The sequence below is a fragment of the Lampetra planeri genome, chromosome 9 (genome assembly GCF_965212315.1).
Source record: "Lampetra planeri chromosome 9, kcLamPlan1.2.h2, whole genome shotgun sequence".
Lineage (NCBI taxonomy): Eukaryota > Metazoa > Chordata > Hyperoartia > Petromyzontiformes > Petromyzontidae > Lampetra > Lampetra planeri.
Window position 1 is genome coordinate 2,503,599 of NC_136115.1, and position 13,555 is coordinate 2,517,153.

The 13,555-nt window shown below is 46.8% G+C and overlaps 1 protein-coding gene across 1 annotated transcript; it reads right to left on the reverse strand.

The window, feature by feature from the left end:
- Positions 1–3: 3 nt before the first annotated feature.
- Positions 4–11,963, reverse strand: TIMM23 (translocase of inner mitochondrial membrane 23). The gene is made up of 7 exons (XM_078597376.1): positions 11,657–11,963; positions 9,387–9,445; positions 8,492–8,585; positions 6,950–7,034; positions 5,578–5,636; positions 3,817–3,927; positions 4–440 (listed from the first exon to the last, which is right to left on the reverse strand). Exons 1-7 carry the CDS (start codon positions 11,757–11,759, stop codon positions 325–327), a joined length of 627 nt encoding a protein of 208 aa, XP_078453502.1. The 5' UTR covers positions 11,760–11,963; the 3' UTR covers positions 4–324.
- Positions 11,964–13,555: the final 1,592 nt, after the last annotated feature.

Here is a 13,555-nt window from a genome sequence, read left to right on the forward strand (position 1 = left end):
CCCTTTGTCGTGTACCTCTGTTTTATTTTACAATGACACTTCATTTACATGGAGACATTTTGTTGTGGCCAATTAACTCTACAAACATTCAAAATATTGGAGGGGGGGGGGGGAGAATGTAATTGTGATTAGAAGTTAAGTTGACCATCACTTATAGTTTGCAAACAGATGAGTGTGGGGTTATACAAAATCGAAACTTGTCCAAATGCCAAGGGGAGAAAATAAAAATAAACATCTTCCAGCACAAGACAAACATTGTTAAATAATCGACAGCATTGATGCCTTGATGCTTTTGCGTATGTACACAAGATGTGCGTGTCGGAGTCAGATGGATTGTCTCCGCATGGAGCTCTTTATCCGGTCCCAGTTGTTGTAGAGGGCATAGAGACCCGACAGGGTTAACCCAGCCACTCCACCTTTCGCAACACCTCTGAGCCCACCTGCAAGACAATGATGATGATGAATAAACACACAAACAACTTTACGATTGTAGAGCGCCCGTAACAAACGTCTCGCAGTGCAGAATTGCGGTGCGGGAGGGACCGGGGCAAGGGAAGGACAGAAGGGAAGCGATCGCCAGTGTCCACAAAGGCACTGGGTTCAAAAGTTTTCAAAAGACCTTGAAAGCGGTGCGAGTGGGGGGGGACCAGGCCGAGTTCCAGCAGGAGTAGTGGATTAGGTCTGTTACTCAACTTGCATATGCCGCTCACGCACACACGCTCCACCTTTTTGTAAGTCCCATCCTGTCCCCCACCGTGAGCTTTGATTTCATTATACAGGTAACGTTTGAGTCGCTAAGCAACAGTTGTAGTTTTCTGTTTTTTTAAGTCTACCAAAATCCTTCAATCTTTCACATCTGATGTGCCAAATGTACAAATTTACATTTTGTCTGGGTCGTCCTGAACCTGGTCTAGAATTTAACCAATCTCTCCATCCAATGCCACAACCCACATTTCAACTTTCCGATCCTTCTGTTTAGATACAAATTCAGCCAATGCACCTCCCTGATGATTGTTAATCACAGAAAGCTGCGCAGTGGGAGTGGGTCACGAGGACTGGAGTTGATAAACTGGTTGAGGACGTGACTCTAGACCCCCTGTAAAGATTTTGCGAATCATTTCAAACTGATATTGCAAGTGGCACGATGACCGCATCCAACCGAAGATAAGGTTTTTACTGGCGGACTTGTAGCTCCTAGGAGCATCCCTGCAAATGAATAACTCGGCCACAATAAAACAATACCACCCGCCCTTCACAATGTTTTGGTAAAAAGTGGTTTGACGTGGGATTTATTATTGCAAGGTGAGCATTTCAGATGCCATAAAAGAAAATAGAGCCCTGACCAAATTGCCTGGACCTCGCAAGCTTATGCATATATGTGGCACTTCGTTTTCACCGTACATAGCCAACATTGCCAACTGGACGCGCAGGGAAAGGACAACAAACTAAAAAAACAGTTAAAGAAATTAGATTTCAATCGAGATTTGAAAGTGCATAGTGCCTGTGGCTTCCGAACAGTGGAAAGAAGAACGTTCCAGAAGGCTACAAAAGGGCATCTGAAAGTGCGCGATGCGATGAAGCAACTTTGCAAGATCGGACCGTGTCCGTCCAGTGCTTACCGAGCTGTATTGGCTTCAGGTTGCCAAACGAATACATTATAAACTCGCACTCATTACACACAAAGTACTTGCCACAAATTAACCACAATACCTTGCTGATGGCGTCAAGGAGCATAAACCATCACGCAAACTCCGGTCATCCTCGCAGCGGCTTTTGGCCAACCCTCGAAGACGGTCAATGCATTGCGTGTTTTCAGATGCACTTCTACGGCCGTCTGGAACGCTCTTCCGATATTAGGAAACCACTGGAGCTATGCACTTTTAAATCTAGATTGAAAGATAATTTCTTTAGAACTTCTTTTTGTGTTTTATTTCTTTGTCCTAACCCCACACCTCCGATTACCGATTAGCATGGTTGGCTACGTACGATGCGAAAGAAGTTCAACATACAACTCTGAGCGTGGCTAATGCTTGGATGAGTGATCACCAGGGGATGTGAGAGGCTCGTGGGGGGCAGGGGAGGGGGGGCGTGATGCGAGAAACAGAAACCAGTGGAGCAAAATCCACTGCGCTCCCGTGTCTCCTCCCTGCCTGCACAAACTCGCACTGACCAGGGCAACGAACGATAAAAACAACTCCGCCACAACAACCTATACCGCATGGGGAGGGATCCTCATCCAGCAGTGGATTGACAAAGGGATGTACATGGTGGGAAACAAACAAAAAAGTTTCGACCTTGGTATTAAAAATGGCAATAAGCATTAAGCCCTAAAAGCATGTCTGCGAAAACTCTGTGTTGTAAAGGCCAGTCTGCTCCATCAGCTGCTGGGGATTTTATGTTTTTGCCAAATAAGCAGTTTCAAGAGCGGGGCAAAGGTTTACCGACAATACCACCAGCACGTCAGTAAGTGCTGGGGCAGAGGTTGAAATCGGTGAACTAATGCAGAGGGCCTGTGTTTAAAAATTTAAAACACAGGACTTGGGTATTTTCTCACCATTAACTGAAAGTGTGCCGGATTTTAAAACAGTTCACGTGGTTAGGTGGCTCAAGGCAAATTGTTCAAGTCAGAACAATGAGCTTAGCTGAGGGCCTTGCTGTGAATCATTGCAGCCCCTGGAAAAACAACCATGGTCTCACACCAATCACTCACCGCCTGAAGGATAAACTATTTTTTTTCCCCATTCAGCCCAACTGCGAAAGCTAACATGTATAAACGAGGGGTTGGACTTTAAAAAAATCCGATTTCAATTCTGGTTTTGGATTGAAACAATTGAGATGTTTAAGGAAAAGTATGGACCTATGTTTAAATTTGAAGTGCTGACAACAGTGACGTCAACCCGATCCCAAGCGACGCCAGATATGACGGGAAAATCACAGCCGTGACATCATCCAAGTCACATCGCCTCCAGCGGGCGTCACAATTTCGCATCAATCCCAAACGATCTTCTCTTTCCCAAAGAAACGTCAGAAATTTGGAATTTAGACCAGAGTTTTCGTATTCATCCGAAAGTCGAGAACACATCCCTCGTAATGACGGTTGACGGGAGGGAGGGGGGGGGCTGAACCAACGACAGAAAGACGGCGTGTCGCGATTGGTCAACAAAGCCTGCCAACGCGACTCCGGGACCAGTGTCGATTCATTCAATGGCGCTCTCACCTGGCGCTGTGCCGGCCGCGGGGATTCCGCACACATGTTCTTTGTCTCGCTGCATGACCAATATAGTGCAAGAGGAATTTGTAACACGCCAGAAAAACATTTTTTTTTCTCTGCGAACAGATGACCCAAGCCCTGCACTGATGCAGCTTTGGCGGTGGTGGCTGTGCACGTGGCCTGTAATCTAGCACTGCGGAGGCGAGGGGGTTGTTGGACCACCGCAAAAATGACAAATGTTTCAAAACTCCCTTCCCGTGGGCATCGAGGAGGTGCCATGCCCTGGCTCGCCAGCAGAATGCAATGCGGCAAAGTGTGCACTACTATCACATGTCCCTTCTGTATGGGATAGAGTGTTTCCCCCTTGCATGCGTGGAGGAACCGGTTTCCTCAAACATATACAGACATCCACCAAGTGTCTGAAAACATCTTCATATATACAGAACTGCAGAGTAGTTGTTGGCACCGGTTTACTGCCTGGCAGGTTTTCCAGCTTGGTCTGTGGTTTCTCGGCGATTGTGAGATGCAATTTTCACGAACGACGCCATAAAAAAAAACAAATCATTACAATGTTTTTGTTGTTGTTGGTGCAAATATGGACTTACTGGTGGACTTGTAAAGCATGCCCGTGAGCGATCCAGCCACCATCGTGTTGAGGTCATCCTCCGCTCCTCTCCCGTACTCGATCGCCACCCCAAAAGCACTGTACATCAGGGCTGCGGGGGACAGGAAGGAATTGTTACCGAAACGTCAAAAGTGATTTCCAGATCAGAATGAGCAGCGCGGACGATGCTCATCTCCCACTTGTAGCCATGAGCCACTGTGGAAATTCCCCCTGTACATGGGGTGAATCAATAATCGAATCAATACGCATGGCTCGGATGAGCCTCCCTAAAAGACACAAAGTGGTACTATTTGTATCGCACCCCAAAGGGATGATGGGCTGAGTTAAAACCCAACCATGATTTGAAATTGCTCAATCTCTCCTGCTGAGCCACCTGACCACAGCACGGCAATTTATGTTTCATACATCACTGGGAAATATACGGTTGACATTTTTTCCAAGTTTACCAATTTCTTGAGATTTGAATGACAAGTTTAAAAAAAAAAACTCGAGTGCCATTTTTGCCAGACAAAGCTGTTGCACAACCCAGTTTCGTGGAAGCAAAGTGCAACTTTGAAGGGATAGGGACCCTATTTTGTGGGGCTGTATACAAGTCTGGTACACCAACATGGTCGCAATAAAACATTTTAAATGTCAAAGCTTGTATACATTCACATCAGTCATAGCTGTGTGCGTCATTGCACGTACGTTTGATGCAGACATAGACTGCGGAATTCTTACTTCAGCAGAAATTGCCGTCTTGAAATAGTAAAAAAGCGCTGCATTCATCTTTTTTTAGAAACTCAAATGCAGGTGGCAAGTCTCTACCGCCAGTGGCATTGTCACGCGACAGCTGACGGATGGCCCTTGCGGAATGAAGCCCTGAGAGTTATAAATGTGCTACTTTAACAACCCTCATCTTTTATTATAAATTATATAACAAGGAGCGAAACGGTGGACCCGTTGATAATTGGTTTTTTACCCTTCTATCTGGCAACAAAACTGACACCTTTTAACAAGGAGTCATGTTTGCATAGACCGCAATACCTGCAGTCATAATACAAACAAAAGACATAACTCTGATAATGTGCACTGTCCTTATGTCTTTTGTTTGTATTATAATGTGCACTGTCCTTATGTCTTTTGTTTGTATTATGACTGCAGGTATTGCGGTCTATGCAAACATGACTCCTTGTAAAAAGGTGTCAGTTTTGTTGCCAGATAGAAGGGTCAAAAACCAATTATCATATTTTTACTGGCAAATGAGGTTCCCATGGTGGACCCGTTTTCGGGCTGTTCGGCACGACGTCCGACGTTTCGCTCCGCGGCCCCAGGAGCTTCTTCAGCAACTGACATTCGCTTGACCGACATGGCACGGGAAACCGATAACTCAGTTCGTGAAGCTCCCAGAATTTTGAGCGAAACGTCGGACGTCGCGCCAGATACATCATCGTAGAGCCACGCAGCAGAAGCGACAAAACCTGTGCAGTTGTAGCGCATCGTGCGGCGCTTTCAAATGAGCTTCTGCGGCCATCTGGAACGCTCTTCCTTCCGATATTAGGAAGCCATTGGAGCGATGGCACTTTTGAATCATCTGAATTGAAAACTCGTTTCTTTATAATTGCTTTTTGTGTTTAATTTGTTGTCCTTACCCTCCACCCCCCCGCACCTCCGATGAGCACAGTTGGCTAGGTACAGTGCGAAAGAAGTTCAACATATACACACACACATGTAAGAAGATGTGTCTAAATGCCAAACTTACCCACGGAGCCCAGCGTGTTGGCCCAAACAGCACCCTGGCGCGTGACCATGTTGAGGATCCTGAAAATTGACATCGTGACTTAGAAAAGAAAATGCAGAACTACGCGAGATCACTATAGATAACGTAAGCTGTTTCTGGTGAAATGCGTACAGGCAGCAAATATCACAATCCAAGTCATGCATACACATTTTAAACAATAATAATAATAAACATCTGTGCAAGCAAAAGACACGATACAATGTGTGTGTTTTTGATAGTCGCTTAAAATTGTTTGGATGATAAACACAACACTTGAATGTCAGTTAAATGCATAACAATGTCATAAATGATAACTCAGGACCATTTTTCAAGCCACTACTGGATGCGATTGTTATGGGAGGTTTTTTCCCACCATACTTCACCACGCTCACCTATGCGGTCTTGTTGGGGGTGGCCCAGGACCGGTTCAGATACAATTTGCCACTGATGTTGGCTGTAGTTGTAGATCATCAGCTCATAGCTTAGTAAGCAAACAGTTCCATCACTACTCCCCTATATGTAATCATGCGTATAAATAATGCTAATCTTGTGAGAGCTGTGGCTCAGCAGTTAGCGCACAAGCTCTCATCCCTATCGATCTGAGTTCGATCCCCAGCCACAGCTAACATCATTATCGAGGCATACTATCAGCAACCTGCACTTAACAGCATGGTGAAGTAAGGTCAATAAAAAAAACCATGATCGACATAGCTGGGTGGTAGGCCTTTATCCAGCAGTGGCTTGACATTAAATACGTTACTGAACATTAAATACAATGCTAATTGAAATATTAAACAAATACTGTATCCCAAATGTAAATAAAACATAAAATAGCCATCATTTTCAGTTATGATTTGAAGCTTTCGTGACTGCAGGAATCCATACCAAAGAGTTATATTTTCAGTTGTCATTGACAGCGCAAAAAGAGGCTCATAAAGTGTCTGTGTAGAGCCGCAAATGCACTTGGCATGCACACGGACAAGGGGGGGGGGATGCAACATCAGCAAATGTTGAAAGCCAACTTTAAAAACTTGCGAAAGCACGTTGCCATGTCAGGCAGGTTCGAACACCCACAGTTCCTTTCAGCGAGCCAATCAAAACATCGCGCTTGTTGTTGGGGTACATTTTACAATCCTAAGTGTGATTGGCTAGCGCCATGAGCCAATGGAATTGATGTGGGTCATAAGCCAAGATGTTTTCAGTTTGTGTGTTGTGTGAACCTCAGAAGGAACTGAGAATTGTGAGCAAAACGATGACTTTTGTTTTTACAAGTGCAAAAACACGCAAGTCATTAAATTTAGCGTGAGTCAGGATACGTGCATCACGAAGACCGCTGTTATAATATAATACTTACTGGACATTTCTTGGCTTTGCCCATTTCATGCCGTGCGTTTCTTTAAAGCCAAGCCTCAGACCATTCAGAGCTCCAAACGAGGCGCCTGCACAAGTTCATATGTGCAAAACACACACACAGAACTCAAGAAACCGTATGCTTATTGAAACACATTGCCACGGCTTCAAGTCCTGTTCTGCATGCCCCAGGCGCACTCTGGTGAAATCAGGGTTACAGGTTTCTTGACAAGAGGGCTTCACTGGAATTTAAATTACAGAGTTACATAACCATACCAACCGTGCCCGAGGCTTGACGTAAAAATGGGGGCAGCACGCCACCTGATGGTCTAGACGCGTAAAGAGAGCTCATCATCTTGATTTAAAGCTTTCGTGACTGCAGGGATTCATATTCTTGGTTCTTTCGGTAAAGTCACGTAGAAGGGAAATAATAAAATAATGAAAATATAAAACAATAAAAATTCTCACGATGTTTCGACTGCAACACAAGCAATCATCATCAGGTGTGAAATCCACAGCAAGAAAATTTGAAAAAAAATTTACGTAAAAAAAAAACACCACTTTTTTTCAAATTTTCTTGCTGTGGATTTCACACCTGATGATGATTGCTTGTGTTGCAGTCGAAACGTCGTTATGATTTTTATTTTTTTATATTTATATTATTTTATTATTTCCCTTCTACGTGACTTTACCGAAAGAACCAAGAATATAGAGCTCATCATCTTCCACACAATGCAGCAGCGGGTGGGGACTGCGCCACCTGGCTGCGGCATGGATACCGTGCGGGAAAATTTTTGAATGCGCTCGCGGGGAACGTCAGCACCCCAATGGGAACTTAAATTCAATCGTGTGAAACCGATCCCAGCACTTGGGAGCAAATCTTTGGACGTCGTGATGAACAACACACAGAACAACACTGCAACACATCGGAGTGCTATCTCGCAGCTGCACATACTTTGCCACAAATGAACCACGATATCTTGTTGATCTCGTCAAGGAGCATAAAACATCGCGCGAACTCCGCTCATCTTCGCGGCGGCTTTTGGCTGACCGTCGAACAAAGACGGTCGCCGCATCGCTGTCGGATGCGCTTCTGCGGCCGTCTGGAACGATCTTCCTTACGATATTTAAGAAGCCACTGGAGCTATGCACTTTTAAATCACCTAGATTGAAAACTCATTTCTTTAGAACTGCTTTTTGTATTTAGTTTGTTGTCTTTCCCTTCGCACCCCCGATTAGCACGGTTGGCTACGTACGGTGCGAAAGAAGTTCAACATACAGACAGACATGCATATATTAAGATGCTACGAATCCCAAGGGTGGCACAGTCGGGTTTTTTACAATCGGATTTAATTGTCTTTTTATATTAAACCCGATCATCTGAGATTGGGAGAAATCCAGTTTAATTGGTTCTAAAAAAAAAAACGATGCCTGCCGCTGGAAAAATCGGGTTTTTTCCACCCATGACGAATCCAGACCACATAGCGCAGCATTGCATGCTACTGTGCCATGGCGGTTTTATTCACGACGATCGGTGCAGCGGTACCGGTGAGGCAGGCGCTGCCGATGGTGAAGAAGGCGAGCTCAAAGCGGCCACGCTGCTTGTTGGCGCCCGTGGGAAGGATGAACTCATCCTGGTCCTGCGCAAGATTGCACGATCAGCAGACGGGCATCAACGGACAACGGGCTACCGCGGTTAAAACCGCTCTCGCCAAGAATAACGCGCGCGTGCACTTGCACTAAATGGGGCTGTCTCCCAAAGTGATGCCGGATCAGCTGGACTCTGCAATACAATTGCAAAAAGAGACCATACAATGGGAGATACGAAGCCATCAAGTGTTCAGGTTGATTTTTGTTTAACCAGGTGAGAGAGTCTCATTTGCAAGGGTCACCAAAATGAAAGCAAAAAAAAAGTGCAGCGATGAAGCAAATAGAAACCAGCGGAAAAACAACTGTGGTCACGTGAGACATTCGTAAAACACTGCACAGATGCAAATCAACGCTATGTAAGTACGTATGTTTAACTTCTCTCGCACCGTACGTAGCAAACCGTGCTAATCAGAGGTGCGAAATGTGAAATGATGAATTTCTCAAAGTCGGCTTGGGCCAGATCAGTTTTCAGTTTTTTTCTGTTTCATTTATTAGGATTTACCCTATGAGCCATTCGGCTCTTGATATGGGTGCAAACGCAACAAACAATAAAATTACAAGATACACCTGAAATTCATTGTACACAAATCTAAACATCACGCACGTAAACAATAAGACCATGCAGAAAAAGCACCACCACTTCCATGCTGCGTACAAAAAGTGCAAAAAATTCCATTTAGATGTTTGATCCCAATAACAATCATAATACAATACAGATCAAAACTTTAAGTATAAATCTATACAAAAAAAAGATGATCACTCGACCGATAAGTGACGCACAACGCCCTCACCTGCATGAGGTAACGCGGGTCCACGTTCAGGTAGGGCGAGAGGGGGCTCATTCCAGACACTGCAGGTACAGGAGAGAAAGAGCAGAAAGAACAACACGGCATTAGCAAGCTTTCATCCCAACGAGATGGGCCCAGTGTGAACTTGCCTACTCCCCACCCCCCTTTAGAGGTCACGTGAAGAACACCTACAGACATTTTGTTTGCTGGACGAAGGCCACCCACCATGGCTGCTGCACGTGGCGTCGTAGGAACATTTGGGTCGTTTCGACTATACTTTACCGCGCTGGTCGGGCACGACTTGGGTTTCGAGATAACCACTCGCACGCACGCTGGAGTTGGCCGTGGCCAGGAATCTCGCACGGGTTATCTGAGGACGTAAATGTTGTACGAATTTGGTGACATTTTGACGTTGCCGCAACTTTGAAATCGCTGTCGCTTGAACCTCTCGTTTCACTGATTGTGTATCGCCCTCTCGTGGTCAAAATGCAGACCCCCACCCCCCCACGGCAAAGGCTTTTATTGTTACATCTTTCTTAAAATATTCGAGGTAAAATGTATCCAAATTGTAGCACCGTTAATTGTCAAGGCGTCCGTTTGGCGGCTGTCTTGAGCAAACAACAGACACGACATTTTCTTGGTTCTTTCGGTAAAGTCACGTAGAAGGGAAATACTAAAATAATAAAAAATAAAACATAATAAAATCATTCTCACGACGTTTAAAAAAATGTTTAATTTTTATTATTTTATTATTTCCCTTCTACGTGACTTTACCGAAAGAACCAAGAATATGAATCCCTGCAGTCACGAAAGCTTTAAATCGAAATTTAGACACGACATTGATTGCAAGGCGTGCGTCGTGACTGTCTGAATGATGTAGCGTCATCACGTGGCTTGCGTTATACCGGGCAACCCAAGTTCGCACTACGGGCCCCACTGTCAACATCAGCGTCGAGTGATGTTGGAAGCGGTCATTGGGGCCTCCCTCTAGGTCGACTTGGCCCGAACTCGCCGCTGACGACAGCAGTGGCCGGGAAATGGAACGTTGCGCTAACCACTGCGCCCACCGCTCCATCTCACCCCAATAAAGAAACTCAAACCACACACACACACAATTGTATGGTGAATCTACCTACACACACACACAGTGTATGGTGAATGTACCCACACACACAGTGGGTGTCTGCACCGACTCGGCATTCGTGTTACACAAAACTCCACAGACGCTGACGCACGTGTCAATGTACAGTACATGTAACACACACGTGTCTGGTTCATCTATTTGTGCGCAGTACACACACACACACGTGTATATATACATACACACCAATACACACGTGTACAATTGTACACAATGTATACCGCCTTCACTGAATGTTTAGTAACTGTACGGACGCATGTCAATGTACAGTAAGTCACGTGTCGGGAGAATTTATAAAAAGACAAAGATCCCCCGTATAGCTTAAACATCATTTAGGGGCAAGTTCTGTTCGCGAGCACCTATTAAGGCCGGCACGGCACACGAGGGGGTGGGTGGCCAACGCCAGGCCCGGTCGCCTTTGTCTCCCCAGTGGCGATGTTTACACACCGCACCGGATACTCATTTGAGGCGGAGTCGACCTAGGGGAGGCCTTGGAACGGTTCACATAATCGTCACCGGTGTTGGCCGTGAGCGGGAATCGAACCCGGGTCGCCGGCTTCGTAGCGCAGCGCGCTAACCGCGACACTACCACCAACCACTACCACCACCACAACCACGACATCGCCACAGCCCTCCTACTAAACTACAACCTTACTCACTGACACCACCAAGGAGCCCATTGTGAAAAACAACCAGACGTGGTGGTGGTGTCGGTGTGGTGGTGGTGGTGTCAGCGTGGTGGTGGTGTGGTGGTGGTGTTGGCGTGGTGGTGGTGTCGGCGTGGTAGTGGTGCAGGCGTGGTGGTGGTGTCAGCGTGATGATGGTGGTGGTGTCAGCGTGGTGGTGGTGTCGGCGTGGTGGTGGTATCGGCGTGGTGGTGGTGGTGTGGTGGTGGTGCAGGCATGGTGGTGGTGGTGTCAGCATGGTGGTGGTGGTGTCGGCGTGGTGGTGGTGGTGTCGGCGTGGTGGTGGTATTGGTGGTGGCGGCGTGGTGGTGGTGCAGGCGTGGTGGTGTCAGCGTGATGATGGTGGTGGTGTCGGCGTGGGGGTGGTGCAGGCGTGGTGGTGGTGTCAGCGTGATGATGGTGGTGGTGTCGGCGTGGTTGGGCCTAGGCCTCCCTTCTCAACTCACGAGGCAGCTGGATGCCGGCATCGGGAGCCGGGTAATCTCCCGGCGGGCCCGAGACGCCTCCGCCGAAGAGGCCGAAGTTCTTGTTGCCCGAGCCCCCGTCCATTGTCAAACAGCAGCAACAACAACAGCACAACAACAATAACAGCACAACAATTCTGGGCACAACGCGGGCAGCGAGCGTCGTTCTGGTTGCAAGGGCAAGCGAGGGCGCGCGCTGACGTCACACCGACATGCCCCGTGACGTCACCGCGTGCGTGCGTGCGCGGTGACGTCACACCGACGTGACCCGTGACGTCACCGCGCGCGTGCGTGCGTGGTGACGTCATACGCAGACAACGGCGTCAAGTTGAAAGCGTTCGGTTTTCGCGGCCCCCCCAAAATTTTCGTAGCTGAAAGAAAAACAGCAGAATAATAATAATAGTGATAGGTTGTTAGCCTTTCTGGCGATCAAAACAGGAGGTGTTAAGATGTTGGAACTCCAAACAGAAACCTTGTTTTACAAGGGATTAAGCGACTTGCTGTGAACACGCAAAACAAAACCACGCTCCGCTAATTATTGATGGCATTGTCTTTGAAGGTGATTGATTGGTCTACGGCGGAGAGAGTAGTCTACGGCGGAGAGAGTCTACGGCGGAGAGAGTAGTCGCCTTCTGTAGGACCTCACCCAGCCACTCCCACCTCCTCCCTCGCCTTATTTTGATCTCATATCAACCTGTTCATATGACTAGAAGAATATAGGTAAAAAAAAATATTTCATGATATATGGTAGTGGTAGTGCCTTACGCCAATCATCCCTACCCCAAGTCAGCAAAGTGGCGGTCTGGAAATATCGACTAAGAAGTAAAGTCTAGATATGAAGCTAGATGTGAATAAGTTTAGCTCTGACTTAACGGCGATTGGGCTCCCCTCCACAGCATCCTCACTGCCCGCACGGCGTGGGGAGGCCCTCATCCAGCAGCGGATAGACAAACGTGTCTGTAGATCTTCTTGGTTCTTTCGGTAAAGTCACGTAGAAGGGAAGTAATAAAATAATAAAAATAAAACATGATAAAACAATTCTCACGACGTTTCGGCCACAACGCAAGCAGCCGTCCTCAGGTGAAAACCAGGTCTGTCGAGGCGACAGCGTCTGAATGAAACAGCACACGTGCTTGGAGCATATATAAAGGTGAGAGATTCGATTAGCTGTGCGTTCTTATCACGGAGCTTGTTGAAGGATCTCAGAGTTATGTGGAATCCCTCCCCGTAGAGGCGGTTAAATTTCGATTTAAAGCTTTCGTGACTGCAGGGATTCATTTTATTGGTTCTTCTTGGTTCTTTCGGTAAAGTCACGTAAAAGGGAAGTGTCTCTAGATGTACGAATAGATATTTGTTTTTATTGCAGCAGTGGATAGACCATGGCTGACGATGCTTTCATAATACAGCAGTATAGAGACTCTGGCAATGTCTCATGCCGATGATGTTGATGGCCGTTGTCAGTTGTCTGCCTGCGACCGGCTTCCACCCACAAGGGGGAGACACAGCAGTGACAAGTCCGCCCCTGTGAACCAGACAACGCATGCATTATGCATGGACCGCTGTCTGCGCTCTACACGAAGAAACAGGCGAAGGGGGCACGTGGCGAGGGGAAGAAACATCGCGGGCTTCACATTTAAATGTTGAGCAAAAAAAAAATCAAGTGGGGGGGTTTGGGCAGGAGGCGTCATGGCGCGGAGGACTGATTGACCGACGGACGAGATTAGTGTCGGAATGATAACCAAAAGATGGGGAGTGCAACCACAACAAATGCAACCACGAAGAGGTCAGTTGAGCCTGGTTTGCACTTGTATGGGATACTGCCCTGGGAATAACCAGGTGTTATAGGCTCGCGCGGCGAGATGGCCAGGAGCTTATAGTTAT